The sequence below is a fragment of the Diceros bicornis genome, chromosome 12, assembly GCF_020826845.1.
Source record: "Diceros bicornis minor isolate mBicDic1 chromosome 12, mDicBic1.mat.cur, whole genome shotgun sequence".
In the NCBI taxonomy this organism is placed as follows: domain Eukaryota; kingdom Metazoa; phylum Chordata; class Mammalia; order Perissodactyla; family Rhinocerotidae; genus Diceros; species Diceros bicornis.
Window position 1 is genome coordinate 35,417,734 of NC_080751.1, and position 17,318 is coordinate 35,435,051.

At 36.0% G+C, this 17,318-nt stretch overlaps 1 protein-coding gene across 11 annotated transcripts in view; it reads left to right on the forward strand.

The window, feature by feature from the left end:
- NRXN1 (neurexin 1) overlaps positions 1–17,318 on the forward strand; it is a 1,082,241-nt gene that overhangs the window by 567,221 nt on the left and 497,702 nt on the right. For all 11 annotated transcript variants that reach the window (XM_058551255.1, XM_058551254.1, XM_058551256.1 and 8 more), the window contains 2 exons: positions 4,434–4,607; positions 10,475–10,594. In XM_058551255.1, coding sequence (XP_058407238.1) covers positions 4,434–4,607; positions 10,475–10,594 — 294 coding nt within the window. The remainder of the gene's footprint in view (positions 1–4,433; positions 4,608–10,474; positions 10,595–17,318) is intronic.

The following is a 17,318-nucleotide window of genomic DNA, read 5'->3' on the forward strand; positions in this document are numbered from 1 at the left end:
ATATTTAGCCTAAACCTTACAACCTAGCCTTTGGGCTTCATAAAACTCTCGTGTCTCTTAATCTGTTTCTATGAAATTAGAAGATATGTAGCAAGCAACTGTCCTGTTTGTTACCAGGTTCAATACTGCTGGATTTCAAACTGAATATGTCAAAGGAGCCTCTTGAGCTGCTTATAGTATAGTGCAAGGCACACTTCAAGCACACAAATGACTGTAAATCAAGTAAAATAAGACTTCTAAATCTGACATCTTGTCATTCCAATTATACTAGAAACAAGGGGACAACCTGGACTTCTCACTCTTCTATATCTCTCAGTGCAATCGACATAAAATGAGGTACACTGTAGATGTGTAGTCCTAACCAGACATACCAACACAGCCACACCAGTAGCAATCATGTGCTGAGTGCGTGCTATATACCCAATGCTTACATACTATTTTTGTAATCCTCATAGCCTTAAAATATAGGTATTATTAATCCATTTCACAGCTGAAGAATCTGACTCTTAAAGAAGTTATGTAACTTAACATCCCTACACTGAGACAACCAGTAAGTCACAGAGCCAGGGTTGGTAGCAGATATAACTAAAAAGCCTATGCACTATTCCCTACTCATTACTGCCCAACTACTAGGGAATGGATACTTGTGATGTCACCTCAGATCATTCTACAGATGACACTCTTGAGAGAAGGACCATTATATGTAAGATATGGATATATGCACTAGTGCTAAGGGTATTCCTGAGATTTCTTTAAAAAACCCACTCCCAGATTGTTTGAGGTTATCTGGCTTTATACATGCAATCTGCATCTTCTGCTGAAAATGCCCCGACTCTGTCGTTACCTTGTCAATTGCATACATGGCCTACTTAAAGGATATGAACAAAAATCAACCACTTGTTGCTTGAAGAGGGGGTAACAAACTGGCTTCAAGTCTCTAGGAAACTGGCTCTTACTAGATGTCCATCCTGACTCTTGTTCACACACAGGGTCATTAAAAAGCATATCCTCTTTCCCATGCACAGGATTTCGCCTGCAAGATCACATTAGTGCTAATGGGTCGTTTTCCTCCATCACCCTAAGGATCAAAGGAGCAGCTGCATCTTTGATGAAGTGCTAATGCTACACAGGGCTCAGGCCACGTAAGGGTTTCCTTTGTTCTCTTCATATGGCGACCCACCAGGGGACTTTAGACCACTATCTGCTATATGAAGAGTTTATAAAGACAGTATTAAATGGTGATGCTAAGTGCAGCTTCAATAATGAAAATGAGAATGAGTCCTCTACTTATAAAGCCAAACTCATCCACCTTGGTTTGTTTGAGGCTTGTATCCTGCACTGCTTGAATCAATATTTTCTGCTCTTTAATAACACAAGGGAAAGATTGCTACTTCTCTTCAATAAGCTTTAAAAAAGTGTTCAGGCAAATAAGTTTGCCAATGGGAAAAAATAAGGTTGAGGCAAGAAGTGGGGAAAGGAAGTAAGTGCATTTTAGAATTAGCTTTCTCTCCATGTTGTCTTACCATTCTTCCTTCTTTTTTTAATCTTTTCTACTGTGACTTCAATCCATTAGGTGGCTGACAATATTTATTGAGTGTCCACCATGCTCATAGCCCAGTACTAGGTGCTGTGGGAGAATCTAAAACAAATAAAGACACAGTCTCTCTCCTCCAGGCAGTTACAATCAGAAAGAGGAAGATTGGTTATCAAATAGATAGCGTCCCAGACATAACTTCCAGGACTAGGTTTTACGTGTGAAAAGCCTAAAGCAGTGCCAAGAATTCTTCATTCAACTCCTCGCTGCTCTCTAACATTGCATTCATTAGACCTGGAGGAGAGCTGGAATTTCTTAACAAATTTAGTTCAAGTGAATGTAAGGCATCTTTCCTTGCATTGATATAGTATAAATCTCAGTCCACAGTTTGAGATGTGCAAGAAAGGTAACTTGCTCTATTTTTCTATAACGTACCTTGGTTTCTATTTTGAGCTCTGATTTATTGAGTTAGTGAAAATATAATATCAGGCAATTTTAGTTCCTTTATTTCCCTGGGATTATGTCTAAATTATTTGGGGTGGGGGACTTCCATTGTACCAATCTTTTAAGAGGTAGAGAGAGGTTGCACAGGAGCTGGTCTCGAATGTTTTATATTCACAGTTCAAGTGTCCGCTGAATTGCTACCCAGCATCTTCATTCTTGTGTGTATGACCCCTTCGGGTCAGTCTTTTTCTGTTTAATTCTGTGCCATTCTGGGAATTATTCTGTTGCTCCCACAGCACAGTGGAATATGGAAAGTTTTGTGAGGCTGCCCAAGCTCCCAGCATGTCTAAGTCTACCACACAGCCGTTTCTTCTCAAGGATCTCACTGCTGCCTCTGGGTTCTCTGGAAGAAATGCACACCAATCGACGTTACTCCCCTAAACCTAGCTGAGGTTTTGACACTCACCAGGGCTTAGCCCTCAAATTAGAGCACTATGTCCCGTTTTTGGCATTCACCAATGACTATGTTCACATTTCTTCTCCTCCAGCTTTCTCTCCTGCTCGCCCGTATGTGGGACAGGAAAGCTTTACTCTCCTCAAGTAATTGCCTATATATTTTGTCTATTTCATTCCTCTAAGAGTCTAGGCTTTCAAGATTCAAATACAGAACAATAATTTTATATCTTTGGTTTCTGATTCATATCCCTTCTCTGAGGCAACTGAAACACAATGGCTTGACACTTAAGTGAGGAAAGACTAAGGAGGAAAAGGAAATATGGAGAAAAAAATCAAATAATATTTCAAAACTAGTATCCCATCTCAGACCAAAAACATGCTATCCTTTAATATTAAAAATGATGGTTATATGTTTTGTTTTATTTAAGAGATGGGGGAGGTAAACACCTCCAGTACCTTCAGTACAAATTATACAGGATCAAGGGCATCTTAGTGTAATACTTAGAGCTTTAGTTAGTAGGTCGGGGACCCAAGTCCTCAGGTTTTATGGCTAAATGGCTTTAAGCAAGCTCAATTTACTCATCAGTACAATTCAGGAGTGTTTTATGTATGGTTTAATTTTACCCTACTTACAAGCTAATAAATTAGCTTCTTACTGTTTCCTGGATCCTGGCAGAAGACACAAGGTTTCTGGATCAGAGACCAAGGACTTTATTACTCAGGACTCAACAAACAGCATGAGTATCAGCATGTGTATCAGTTCTCCTTGCTCCCAAGACTCATGAAGACAATACAAAAGGGCCAAGGTAAACATTAGGAATGCAGGAGTTCTGTGTTACAATGGGGAAAGGTATCGGGTGGCATGCAAGTTAGATAGAATGGTTAACGTGGGAGAGAAAATTCAAATAACAATGAAAAGTCAGAGAAGTAAGTTGCTAAATAGAGTATGTTACCAGAACTTGTAACAGAAGCAGTGTATTATAGAATTTTGGGGTCATTCTCCTTATGTTTTGCATTGATTGTTTACTAGAGTCAATTAATTACGTCTACTCAATGCCATACAGATACGGTGAATAATCTGTGATAGGAAAGGAAACAGAATCAAACATGGATTGCAAGCTTCTTTTTTTTACATAGTGGCCCATAAAGCTAGGAAATCCCAAACCTAGAGACGAGAAGATGACAAAGCAGAGCAAAGTGTTTCATTAGAAACTGCAATTAAATTGGAAGAATAAATTGATAACTTGTTAACAGATCTCCGAGCAGCATAAAGAATTCAAAGTGGTATGATGTTACCTAAAAAGAGAAATACCTGAAAAGGGACGTAATATTCAGGTATGTACAGACTATTATGGGAGTGAGTTAGTGAATAAAAAAGGTACAAACAAGGATAATGGGCTTCAGCCTAGTAGAAAAGGTAATTTTAGATACTAGAGAGAATTTGTTGAGCTTCTGATTAACTGAAAGATCCAGAGTTCTCTAAGCAGAAGGTAGACTCGATAATAACAACACCTAGTGACTGAGTATCTACTACATATTTTCACTCTGATGTACTTCCTGTATTTTATCTCATGTAATCCTCACATAACCCTATGGTTCCCATTTAGGTTTTATTGTTCCCATTTTAGAAGTGAAGTTACTAATGATCAGAGAAACTAAAAAAAATATACTCAAAGCCATAGAGTTGATAAATAACTGGACCTGGATTTCAGTTCAGGAATATGCAACTCCATGGCGCATGTTCCTTCCACTTGGCCACACTGTATCAAACTCATTTATTTCTCTGTGGAAATACCTTCTAAAAATCTCTTATAGTGCTGATGCATTATTCAAACACGTCTATTGTTTTGTACTTTTAGGAAAATATCTAGTTATAAATTTACTTTTTAAAATTAATTTAATGAAAAATAAACCTCACTGTTTTTTTTTTCCTGTCCTATTGTATGTTTAATGTCAATGACGAGTTACTTTCGTGACCAAAACTTTGATTTTCCCACAGGTGACTTGTATATAGGAGGAGTGGCTAAAGAAACATACAAATCCTTGCCAAAACTTGTCCATGCCAAGGAGGGCTTTCAAGGCTGCCTGGCATCAGTTGATTTAAATGGACGGCTTCCGGACCTCATCTCAGATGCTCTTTTCTGCAATGGACAGATTGAGAGAGGATGTGAAGGTACTAGATCTTTGTTATCACATTCTAAATAAATCTAATTCCACCTATAAATGAGAACATATCTTTCTAGCCAACAAAATTCATTTCTGCCAACTGGTCAACTTGTCCGCCCACCTCAACCTTAGGGCTTAGAAATCTGTATTCATGTTTTTAACTTTTTATCCAATAAATCTTAAATTTTCTGGACTGTTTGCAAGCCTACATTATTGCCTGATGTAAAACGGAAACTGTGTCTATGGATCTTCTTATTTTCTGCTTCTTTGCATTCTGTAGTTCACCTAATTAGTGTGTTAATCAGTTCTGCAATGCTTCCTTATAACATTAAATAGATACACATTTCAACTAGAAAAATATGTTTACCTCAGCAAGTGTGAATCAACTTGAGCTTGTTTTTTGGAAATCTACATTCAATAGGATATAACAAGAAAATAAAGTTCGGATACCCATTCTCAAATCACTATTTGGTTTGTGTCTACCTGGCAGGCAAAGTGTCTTCTATATATTATCAGTTTGTTTTAGCAAAAATTGGTTTCTTCTATTACCCAAGGCTGATATTCCATACTTCAGAAATGCGCTCAAGTATCTTCCTGTTCTTTTGTGCTATCAGACTGAGATCTGTAGGAGTACTTTTTGATTGCTACTTTCATTTTAGATAATTTTCACTTCAGCACCTCAGATTATTTGAGCCAATTCTTCCTCCATAAATGTAATTTAATCACATTATCCTGAATTTTGTGGCTCTGAATGTGTTGCTCCTTCTCCTTTAATGTTGAACACAGTTTGGGCTATTTTGAAGATTTTAGATTCATAAAGAAATTTCATATGAGAGAAAGACATGTGAATTCCTATCCCCCAGGAGGTTATGAATCATTTCTTCTCAGCCAAAATAATGCCATTATATTTAACAATTACCTATGTACATGGACATTTTTTTAATTTGAAAATACATTTTTTTCTCTCTGCATCATACATTTCTCTGAAAAGTCAGGTGAATTCAAATTGTGTTTTCATCCTGCCAGAGGATGAGGTTTATTAATGGAAGTCTGTTGAATTCATTTTTAGTGTTATTGCCATATTTATTTTATTTATTTCAAATTTTGGTATAATATACTTTTATAAAACAAAGGGAAACGTGGTTTTTCATTTTACCAATTTAGCAAAGGAAATAAAATTGTTAAGTGAATAAATTCCCTCTAGTGGGTGGATACAAGAATGTGGGACATAACTTTGATTCTTGGAGGTGATCTAATCAGTAAGAATATGTACATTAAAAAAAGATCATGCAAACTCTTCTGAAAATATTTTTCAAAAATAGGTCTTTCTACAAATTGCTTGGTAAGTGACTTCTCACCTATGAGAAAACGGTGGGAGCAGCAGACACATTCATATCTAAACACCGACAAGAGAGAAAACCAAACACACACATGACCCCCCACCACTGGCACAGATGTGAGTGGGTGAGTGGAAGGGAAAACTAACCAAAGAAAGATGAACTGAGAAAGAGTATTTGCAAAAATGATATTTGGTGTTATTTTCCAAATAATCTAATAAGCAATTTGGTTAAGATGATTCATTATGTATCCTCTTGGGTAACCTTCAACTACAATTTGAATGTTTGAAATCATTCAGTAGATTATGACATTGATTCCTTCCTTACTTTATCTAGGATGCTTTTAATATCTGAGCTTTAGTAGTTCTCACCCTCTTTTACCCCCTTTTTCTTTATTCTTAGACTATTACCATGTTTCTGCCTCTCTGCCTTGACACTTCCCTGATTTTTTCATTCCAACATCAAGATTAACAACTTTTAATTTATGATCATGTCTATCCTCTATGGTTCCTAGGAATAATCTCAGATGTGCCTGTCATAGGTATAATTGATGAGATACACAATGTTTTGAGGATTAGTGATCAAATGCTAGATACTCAATAAATTCTCTCTCTAAAGATTGTTGTCTCGTGGAATTTTGAGTGCAAATCACAGTGGAATCACTTTCATATTAATAGAAATAGTATAAATTTGGCATAACCAAATAGTGCCTTGTCAGGATTTTTCATCATTCCCACCCAGCAAGACCCACAAATCTCTAAGCCTCTTCCGTGTAAAAAGTTCTTGGTCTTCCCTCAATAATCACTTGCTGCCTTTCATTTCTAACTAATTTCAGTGGGTAATAGCTGATTTTATTTATACAATACACGTTAGCTAGGGAAGGGAGCTTGCCTTGCCCAAGTCCCTTTAGATTAAAGTTTCTCAAACTTTATCCAGTATCAGACTCACCTGGAGAATTGTTAAAACCCCGATTACCGGACACCATCCCCATGGTTTCTGATTCAGTAGGTCTAGGATGGGGCCCTAGAATTTACATTTCTAAGAAGTTCCTAAATGATGCTGATGCTGTTGGTCTGAGGACTGCACTTTAAAAATTACTGCTTGGGATGGCATTTTCCTGCTTACATAAGAGAAAGTAGAAACTGATAATCCACCAATAATCAGGCTCATTTAAGGTCCATACTGAGTTAAGATAACTTCCGTACACAAAGTCGGTGAAAAAAATTTTAATTCAGGCATTCTTTGCGTAAACTCATAACATTCAGCCCTAGAACTGCATTATAAACTAAGAAATACATTATAAACTAAGAAATACTTAATTATTAAAGTTACCATTGATTAAGCACTGGTGACAATAAGTTTACATGTGCTATTTCATTTAATCCTCAAAACTCCATAAATTAGGTATTACTGTCTTTTTTTAGATGAGTAAATTGAGCCTCAGAGATGTAAAATGACCTTCCTAAGGTCACACAGCTAGTAAGTGGATGATGGCAGCTTCAAACCCAAGTTTGTCTTACTTGAAAGCCCAGGGATCTAACCACATTCCTCTATTGTTTCTTTAGTTTCCAGAAATTGTAGTTTTACCTCCACTTTCCTTTCCTTTTCAGACGTATCCTTATTTTTAACCACTTAATACAAATGTCCTTGTGGCTTGTTCCCAATTTTATTCAGTGATAAAATAAAAGGAACATTATATAACTAAAGGGAAAAATAAATTCAGGGTTTTGTCTTGTGCAAACGCTTGTCAATGCTTAAATATTGTTCTAGAAGGTGAGTACTTTGAAAAATGTGTCTTGTCAGGCATAGGCATGCATTTTCTTGTAATACCTGAATATAAAAAGACTGTTGTGATAATGAAAAAAATAATAATAATAAAGCATGTCTTTATGCTCGCATAAAGGGTTGGCAGGTACTCTGAGTTGCTGCCCTACAATATGGGCACGTTATTTTTCAGGTTTGCCGTTTCACCGTTTGTAGAGTTTAGCATTATTTTGCCATTGTATTTCTGATAATTTGTGCAAAAACAAAAATCTGGCTCTTCGTCAGTTCTGGCTCTTGCTTTTCCTTCTGCTGGGCAAGTAAGGGAGCAGCTATCCATTGATAAGACAGCCCCTGACCCAGACTGGGCTTGTACCACGCCAGGCTCCTCTGCTTATCCCAGGAAAGAATGTGCTAAGGAATACTGCTTTAAGAGCTTTTTTTTTAAAACAAACACTGATTAATTTCAGTCACTGATGCCATGGGATAAAGATCATTAGATTACTTACCTCTTATAGATTGGAAGAACAACAAAAACTAAGCAATTTAGTGCTTCTTAGTTCTTTGACGCAATACGTGAGAAAAACTATTACATCTATTCAGGTCTCCCAGGCCTGCGAGATTATTATTATTATTAATTACAGGTATTATTATTGTTATTACTATACTGATTATTATAATATAATTAGTATTTACAATATTATGGTTTCAGAATTTGTGAAAATTCACATTAGTCTAAATTCAATAACTTTCCATGAAGAATACTTTTATGGAGGAAGTTGTAATAAAAATATGATTGAGAGGAGAATGTTTAAAAAGATATTTTACAAAAACATCAATCTATATAAAGGCTAACTAATTACAGATAATTCTCATTTATTCACTAAAGCAGCTAACTCAAAGGCTCTCACTGTTAATAGCATCTAATTAAGCTGATGTCTATTTTTATATTTTTAATAAAACTCATAAAATTGTGTTTACTAGAAAATGTCTTTAATTTATACTCTAATTTATACTCCATTTAGGTGGAGTGCATTCCCTTTTCACCTTTCCCTAAGATAGTCCTTATTAGTGAGGTTTTACTGTAATAAATATTCACAGGGCAGTTTTTATAAGAATTGAAAACAATTATGAGAGTGGAGAAAATAGAAACATCACTCTGAAATTCTTAAGAGGTATATACCCAACCTGGTAAGAGCACAAATAAAGACTCCACACTGAAATCTTGTAAAGCAATTTTCTTTTTCGGGGATTATATTACAGTTAATTTCTTCTATCCTTTACTTCTTTCATCCACTCCAAATGATATATACATTTGGATAGGTTGGTGTCACTCTAAGGTCCAGCTGCTGGCAGTGAATGGCTGGTATTTCAGTTTTAAGCCTTAATTGTAACAGCAAAATAAAAGATCTAGAGGGGAAAAGATGGAAAGGGATAATTGGTCTGCTAATGACCATAGTCTACACTGTATCCGCACATGACAAATGGTGCTGCATGCTCCAGATAAGCAAGGCAATCACTTTGGTAATGCATTCATATCTATCCAAGAGAGGGAAAATACAAAAGCCCTTTTAGTTTTCCTTCATTACATGTCATCGGCTCAATTAACCGTTATATATATACATATATAGTAAAATTCTAACAAATTACTGCTTTCTCATTTTTGGCTTCTCTTAAGATTTACGGCTGTTAGTATTAATTTTTTTGCTCTACATAGCATTTCTCTCCCCCTTTACAGCAGCATGCTTTTTGAATCTGAACGTTCTTCTGTGTTTGCCCCATTTCAGTATTGCTTACTAACATTTAATATATTTTGCTTTTTTTTTTTTTTTTTTAATTTTGCTGACAAAGTTGCATTGATGAAAGCTGACTTGCAAGGTAGATAGCCCTGTGTGTATAAAACAAGACTGAAACCCCATAATACACAGTGGAAACCCCAAAATAACATTTTTTACATTTTTACAGTAACTTGTTTGGGTTCAGATTTAATTTTCCCCTTCTTGAACATAATGCAAGAAACCTCATTTTGTAGCATAGTTTGCATAAAGGCTTTCAGTCTTGAATATGTCTGTATAGTGATTACCTTTAGTGCTTTGATCATCTTTTTTTAGTTCTTTGTTTTTCAGTGTGCTAGTTATGATTCTGTAGAAATAGACTAGCATTCTTTTTACTTGTATGTTAAATGGGGGCATGTCATTTATACAGTTTTTCATTTTATGTTTAATTGCATGAAATTTTAAAGCATGTGAATTGATACTTGCCAACATACCTATCCAAAGCACCCAACAATCATAACTTTATCCATAGTTTGTACAGGGAAACTTCTAGAACATTTTTGCATAACTCTCTTCAGTTATTTTGCCAATCTTTATCTCAATTTCATGAAGTTATAATCTCCATTTCTCATGGTGTCTCTATTCATTGGTCAGAAGTTAAGGAGATCCATGCATTTTTGTAAAATCCAAATGCTAATAGAGAATTACTGATGATGGAATGAGATTACCTGCTACCATGATTATACTAGAAGCTATGTGCTTTCTTTTACTATTTGTTGTTTTAGTTTACTATTATAATGTATTTTGTCCTATATTTGAAACTTGAGAAAACCTTCATATTATAGCTTCTCTGTTCCTAATTCAGGTGTGTGAACTAGGACTTTCGAAACTAGTTTGGTCATGTATGAGGTGTTGGCAACTACTATATGTGACCTATCTCATCTATAGAACACTTCTGGATTTTTTTAAAGAACCCAAGTTTCTTTTGGATTGTTTTGCAGGGCCCAGCACAACGTGCCAAGAGGACTCGTGTTCCAATCAAGGTGTGTGCTTGCAGCAATGGGATGGCTTCAGCTGTGACTGTAGTATGACTTCCTTCAGTGGGCCACTCTGCAATGACCGTAAGTACCTCTCTGGGTATGGACTGAGATGTGTCATTGCTTCCAGTTACTGCTTGATATCCAAGGTTCCAAACTGGGAGTCTTTATATTATCTGTAAGTTAAACTGTCATAACCAGGAGAAGCAGTTGTTTCTACAGAAGGACATTTTTGAAATGCTAAAGTATTAATCAAGGATGCTGTTAGCTAAATGCTATGATGATGGTGATTCTTTGGTTTTCAACTGTGTGTTGTAATTTTTTAAATTGCTAATGGTCACCTTCTTGAAAATAACTTTTTTCATTTCCTATATATGACAATTCTCTCCTAGTTTTTGAAAAAGCCTTCATATTGCTTTATATTGAGTAATATTTAATTTCATAAGATTATATCTTGAGGGCTGTAATTTTGGTGAATAGTGACAAGTCTTATGTTTTTCTCTCTCTACATCTCTTTAAGCCCATATCTGCCTTTTACTTTAAAAACAATATGTTTAAACTTGTCCTTCAACTACTCTCCCTTATATTTTAGCCACTCCTGGGTTATTTTTTTTTCTCCCATTTAGTCTCATATATAGTGTCATATAAACATGACAAAGAAACACAGCATTCACATTATATCATGGAATATCTGCTGGTGCCTAATCTATGTGATTGCAGTGAGGATTCTGAGACTGAACTAACTGGTATATAGGTTGAAATTCTGATTCTTAACTTTCAAATAGATCCTGCTTTACAGCCCTTCATCCAAATTATAAAAGTATTTCCTGCAAAACATTGCATTCCACTATATTGAGAAGATCTTTCTGGCAAAGCCTCTTGGTTGTAAAATAGAGTGCATGCATTTTGTTGTAAATGCCAAAACATTTAAGAAAAAGCTCTAGGATGATGGTATAGGGGATGCAATGATTGAAGGTTTGGGCTTCCAGGCAAAGGCTGGGCTTGAGTGTGGATTTAAAGAAAGACTAGAGTTTGTTCATTTTGACCTTTGTCAATTTCAGACTATTCACATCAGAATATGTATGTATCACAATGTTGCAGATGGGGTCAAACTAAAATATTCCATTGAAATGAGTTGTTGCAGGCTAGCAATATAGTATCATTCACCAGCTATCTTCAGGTTTCTTTTCCAAAATATTGAATATGGGAAGAACAAGCCACTAACACAAAGTAAAATAGTACTTGGAAGAGACCTGTACAGATCACACCACCATAGATGGAGAAATGTTTGATCTCCATCCTGCCAGTGACATCTTCCATAGAATTACAGTAAACTTGAAGCAATAAACATATATTGAAACCATCATACATTTGCAAACACTATATTTCTACAAATCAACTCACACTTAGAAACATTAACCCCATTTGGGGTTATATGAATAACCTTTTATAAAAACTCAAAATACTTATATGTACATAAAGCAAAGCAAATAAAAAAACTTTATATATGCTTTTAAGAAATATATGTTTATATGTATATAGAATAGTAACTTCCTGCATTTGCTCCTGCCCCATAGAAAATAACATGAACATTTTTAAGGACAACCAGAAGACTGATAATTTGTTATTTTATTATGGCAAATTTTTAATTCTGAATTTGATCCTGGCAGATGTATGACTACATGTGGTAGCTGAGAGAGCTTTTTTTCATGGAAATGTTTTTCATTTTGCTAAAGAACTTTCTCTGCCAGACTTTGCTTAATCTAGTTTCCATGTTTTACAAAACAGTTGCCATTTGGTTTTGTCAGATTGTGTATTCTCATATACCAGTTAAGTATGAAGAATGTAATTTTCTGAATGTATCTGCTAGACATTTCCTAAAGGAACATCAAGATCTTACCTTCAGTACCATGCTGTCTTCAAATCATTTTTACAGAAAATTTTTTGAATGCTGCTTTTGGGTAATAGTAGTGGTGATGACAATGATAAACCTATTTGTTATTTTCTTGTAACTGAGGTAAATGTCATTCAATAAATGTGTCTCCTGATATGCGTCTTGCACAAATCAGCATTAAAATTACTTTGGAGGGCTCTCAGAATACATGCATTTCGATTAAATCATTACCTCTTAGTCGGTTTTCTGGAAATGTGAAGTGGTTTCATGGTTTGTACATTGGAGTTTTGGTGGTGAGGATATGGAGTTACAAATCAACATTTAAAAGCAAATCTAATTTTCATATCAACTATAATTTGTAGAGGGTACAATAGTAACTATTACCTTTGGTAAAAGATAAACTGAGGCATATTAAAAATGTTGGGTTTATCTGAGCAAAAATTGATTCAAGTCGGGCAGCATCCTGTCTAGCGGATAGAAAGGAGCTCCAAGGAACTGTACAAAATGAAAGACTTTTATAGGCAAAAGGGAGCGGGAATGCAGAAGTTATGCGGGCAAAAAAGCGAGCTGGTATTGCAAAGTGACTGTAGTTTAGGGGATGGCAGGTGTCTATCAGGCAGATGACATAACAGTGCTGATCAGGCGATTCCTGATTGACTGGTTTAAGATTCCATATGTTGAAGAGCCGAAACGGTGATTAAGTCTCAGTTTGGTGACACGCGGCTTAGCATAAGCAACTCCATTTGGGGCCTGTGGTCTCGTGTTTTTAACACCTCGAAGACATGCAATTGATATAGCAATTAAAGTAGCATGCCACATTTTCTTCGGTTTTTAAATTGATCAAAATAAACCTTATCTTTACATCTCTCTGTTTTTCTCTAAGTTGCACAAATAGAATTAGTGTGATTGCTGGGATTTTAACAAACTCCTTTTCTGTATAGAGGTTGACCTTTTTTTTTTTTTTAATAAAGCCATTTAGAACATTTCATTTCTTAATGAAATTTCTATCTTTAGCTTAGGTAATTCATCCATAAACTCTGTGACTGCAACCTTCAACTGCATAGAAAACAAAAGAAAAGGAAAATAGAGACAAAATTTATAAAAGGGAAAAGAACACACCACATTGCAAATGAGCCCTTCCCCCTCCCCCCCCCCCCCCCCCCCCGTGCTCCCCTCTTTAGAATAGACCTGCTAAATGTCATCTCTCTGATAAGTTTCATAGAGTGGGTTAGAGTAACTAGAAAATTTTATTTATGTTAGCCTGGAGATATAATTAACAATGGGAAGATGGGTGTACTTTTTAGCTTGTAGGTGTAGTCTTGGATAAATCATACTAATTAATGAACTTAAAGGAATCTTTCAAAAAAGAGGCACTTATGCGAAGTGATGCCAAAGGCTACTTTTAAAGAAAAGTGTGAAACCCTTTCTTCCCTGGAAAATTGCCATCTAAACAACATGCTCACTGACAAAAACAATTGCTCTGTGTGTGTGTGTGTGTGTGTGTGTGTGTGTGTGTGTAGGGTAACGTAGTGTACTCAGCTTCTTATTTCTTCCATATCAATACCGTATTTTAGGTCCCCAATATTATTTTTCTGACTTACTACATTTCCCACTTCTTATCCCTTCCTCCTCCAAACCATCCTATGCCTCCTTACCAGTTTATTCTTTCTTTCTGTTCTCCTTAGTTTAAATATCACTAGGTCTTTCTGATTCTCCTAACAGAGGCAATACTTTTTCTTCTCTGACCTTCATCGAGCTTTGTTTATGCTATTTTATCAGCCATCACTTTCTACCTTATAGTTACTTACATTTGGCCTTATCTCCCCAAAAAACTATATGCTTCTCCCAGGCAAAATATTCCTTTATTTTTTGGCTTATAAGCCCAGGGGTTTGCACATCATGTTGCATGTAATTGGTGATAATACTAACTCACTAAATGTTGACTAGATGGATGAATGTTGCATAAGGATTTCTAGTACATCCTCAGTGGCCAACAATACTCTCCAAATTCGTCAATTTGGAGTTGATGAACCTCCACAGTCTGACCCTAGCTTTCATTTTCATCCTTGTCTATTGCAGAACCTTGTCCATATGGCATGTTACTGCCAATTAACTTACTTAGGGCTTTCTGAACAACATTACACTTTCCCAATTTCCTCACCATTGCTTATGCTAATTTCTCCTCCTGGGAATTGCGCTCATTCCACCTGGAATGCATATTCCTTTCACTATATCTGCTTGAAGAAACATAATTTCATTTTCAATCTCTGCTTAAACTGTTTCATCCCATGGAAACTTCCCTGGTCCTCTGAGCTGGGCCTTGCCTTTCCCTCTTCTGCCATCCTAGAGCAACAGTTTCTAAACTTACCACATATTGCAGCTCTCTGTTCACTTTCTCTTGGATGTGACCGCTTATTGAGTGCTTGCTATGTGCCAGGTCTGTGCTAAGAGTTTACATTCATTGTATAAAATCTGAGTATCAGCTATTCATGCTTGCGCACACACACCATCATCAAACCATTGTGCTGTATAATAATCCTTTTCTGTTTTCACCCTATGGTCCAGAATAGAATGTAGCCATATTAGCTAATTTAATGTCAGGTTGGAGAAAATGAATATGGCTATGATCACATGGAAAATAGCAAACATAATAACATTGTCACATTGCATTAGTATAGAAATGTGTGCTAAATTACAGTTCAGCTTCAATGGTGTCTGTTACCATAAGGGAATACTACATCATAGAGTTATTATTTTGATGCTAGGAGGGTGTGGGCACTGCCATTAAAAGATTATTTTCAGAATTCTGAACTTTGCCAAAAGATAATCTTTCTGACAGGAATTTATTGTATCTTTTGTATGAGAATTAGAAATGTTCACTAAAACAAGGATGAAATACATTTGACTGTGACTTATTACCATGACGTTTAAAAATATCTTCAGCTTTATTTCTCGCCTTCTTTTGTTGTTTGAAAAGAGAATCTAATATCTAGTATCTGAGTATCAATATCAGAACTACTGGAAATGAGTCATAACATATATGAAAATAACTTGGATCAAAGTCACATTATTTCTCTCCCATTTAGAGCTGCCGGTAGTATTAAGCTGTACGCTGATTTGCTCCTGGTATCATTGAGGGCTGAATAAAATTTAGCAATTAGCTATGTCCACAACCAAATCCTCATTGTGAGTATGATGAGTCTGATTAACCTTGAATCATTCAAGCATTTCTAAATGGCAGCCCTTAAGTTGTTTAAAGCAATTCATAACCAATATTTACTGATAATGCCTTAGAAAAACTATCTATAGGTCAGGCCTGTCTTAGGTTAAACCATAAAGGATTAAAATATTGTTCATACTGAGTCAAAAAATGCAATAAAAGACAGAAGGGAAAGCATAATGTATGATAAGGAAATGTACTATATAATAGAAGTGCTGTCTTCTACTATTTTATTCAAATTTATCTTTGTTCTTTTTGTTGGTAATAGACATCATAAAAGTAGCAGCATAAAAGGAAGCATTGGTCTTTTTATATGGCAATTGAGCAGTTAAATGACAGTTTTAAGCTGTATTTATTTAAGAAAATTTAAGTGGGAAGAAAAAGCCCAAAACAGTGGAGTACAGTATTGCTGGATTTGAATTATCCAGATTAGTCCCCTGTATTATTCAGCAGCTGAATGATCCATGACTCTACGTAGCCTTTTACTCGGTGTAAATGGTGCCAGTTTGGCCCCAGAAGTCAAGAAGACAGGCCCAATTGAATTTTTCTTTTTCCTTGCTAGTACTTTCTAATTTTTCTGGCTTGCTTAAAACTCTAACTGTGTGGACCTTGATTTGGCTCCTATGCTAGTGCTCTTTGTCACAGGTCTTATGTAAACATGGAGGTGGCCTTCAGTGTCTGCGTTAATACTGTCATATCTCATCAGAGCTCAGCCAGACCAGGTCTCCACTGAGAGAAGGTTTTGCCAGTCACCTTGGTTAACTAACCATAAGGCATTACAATGGTTCCAACTCTCACTAGATGATGTTTCAAAGAGCTCTATGACCAAAGTCTCTGTCTCAATAGTTGTCTTTCTGTGTGAGTACATTATGCTCAGGTTTCTTACTTTGCCTTCCAGCCATAGCAACGCAGTGGGTGCAAAGTCCAGGCTAGGGTGGGGACACTGCCTGAAGCTCAGATGCTAAATTTTAAAACTTGAGGCCTTTAGGTTTACTTTTACTTTTTAAATGGATTTTACTTCCCAAAAAATGATTCACTGAAAGCCCATGGGAACAAAATGAAGATTAATCGTGATGAAATCTCAGAATCCTGCATAATACTAAGCATAAATAATAAATAATGTAGTATCCATTGATTAATCAAGAAGATATGTGAAGAGAGTAAAATGTTAAATAATTCTCCAACTTTATGGAATCAGATTATTTAAAGAAGGAGTATAAGATTAAAAACAATTAGTTTTGGGGCCAGCCTGGTGGCTCAAGCAGTTAAGCGCACACGCTCTGCTTCAGCGGCCCGGGATTCACGAGTTCAGATCCCGGGCACACACCGATGCACCACTTGTCATGCCATGCTATGGCAGTGTCCCATATAAAGTAGAGGAAGATGGGCACAGATGTTAGCTCAGAGCCAATCTTCCTCAGCCAAAAAAAAAAAGGGGGGGGGAGGATCAGCATTGGAAGTTAGCCCAGGGCTGATCTCCCTCACCAAAAATAAAACAATTTGTGTGGACTTTGTGAAATAGATATTTTATTTTAAAAGAATATAATTGTGATCGAATTTGGAAGGAAGCGGTTGGATCAGGCATAAGTTGTTTATATACTTTGTTGCTGTGGATATACCTAGCTAGTGCGTAAGAAGGACTACAAAATATTTTTATGTAGATCACACCAATATATTTTAATGCTAATCACGTG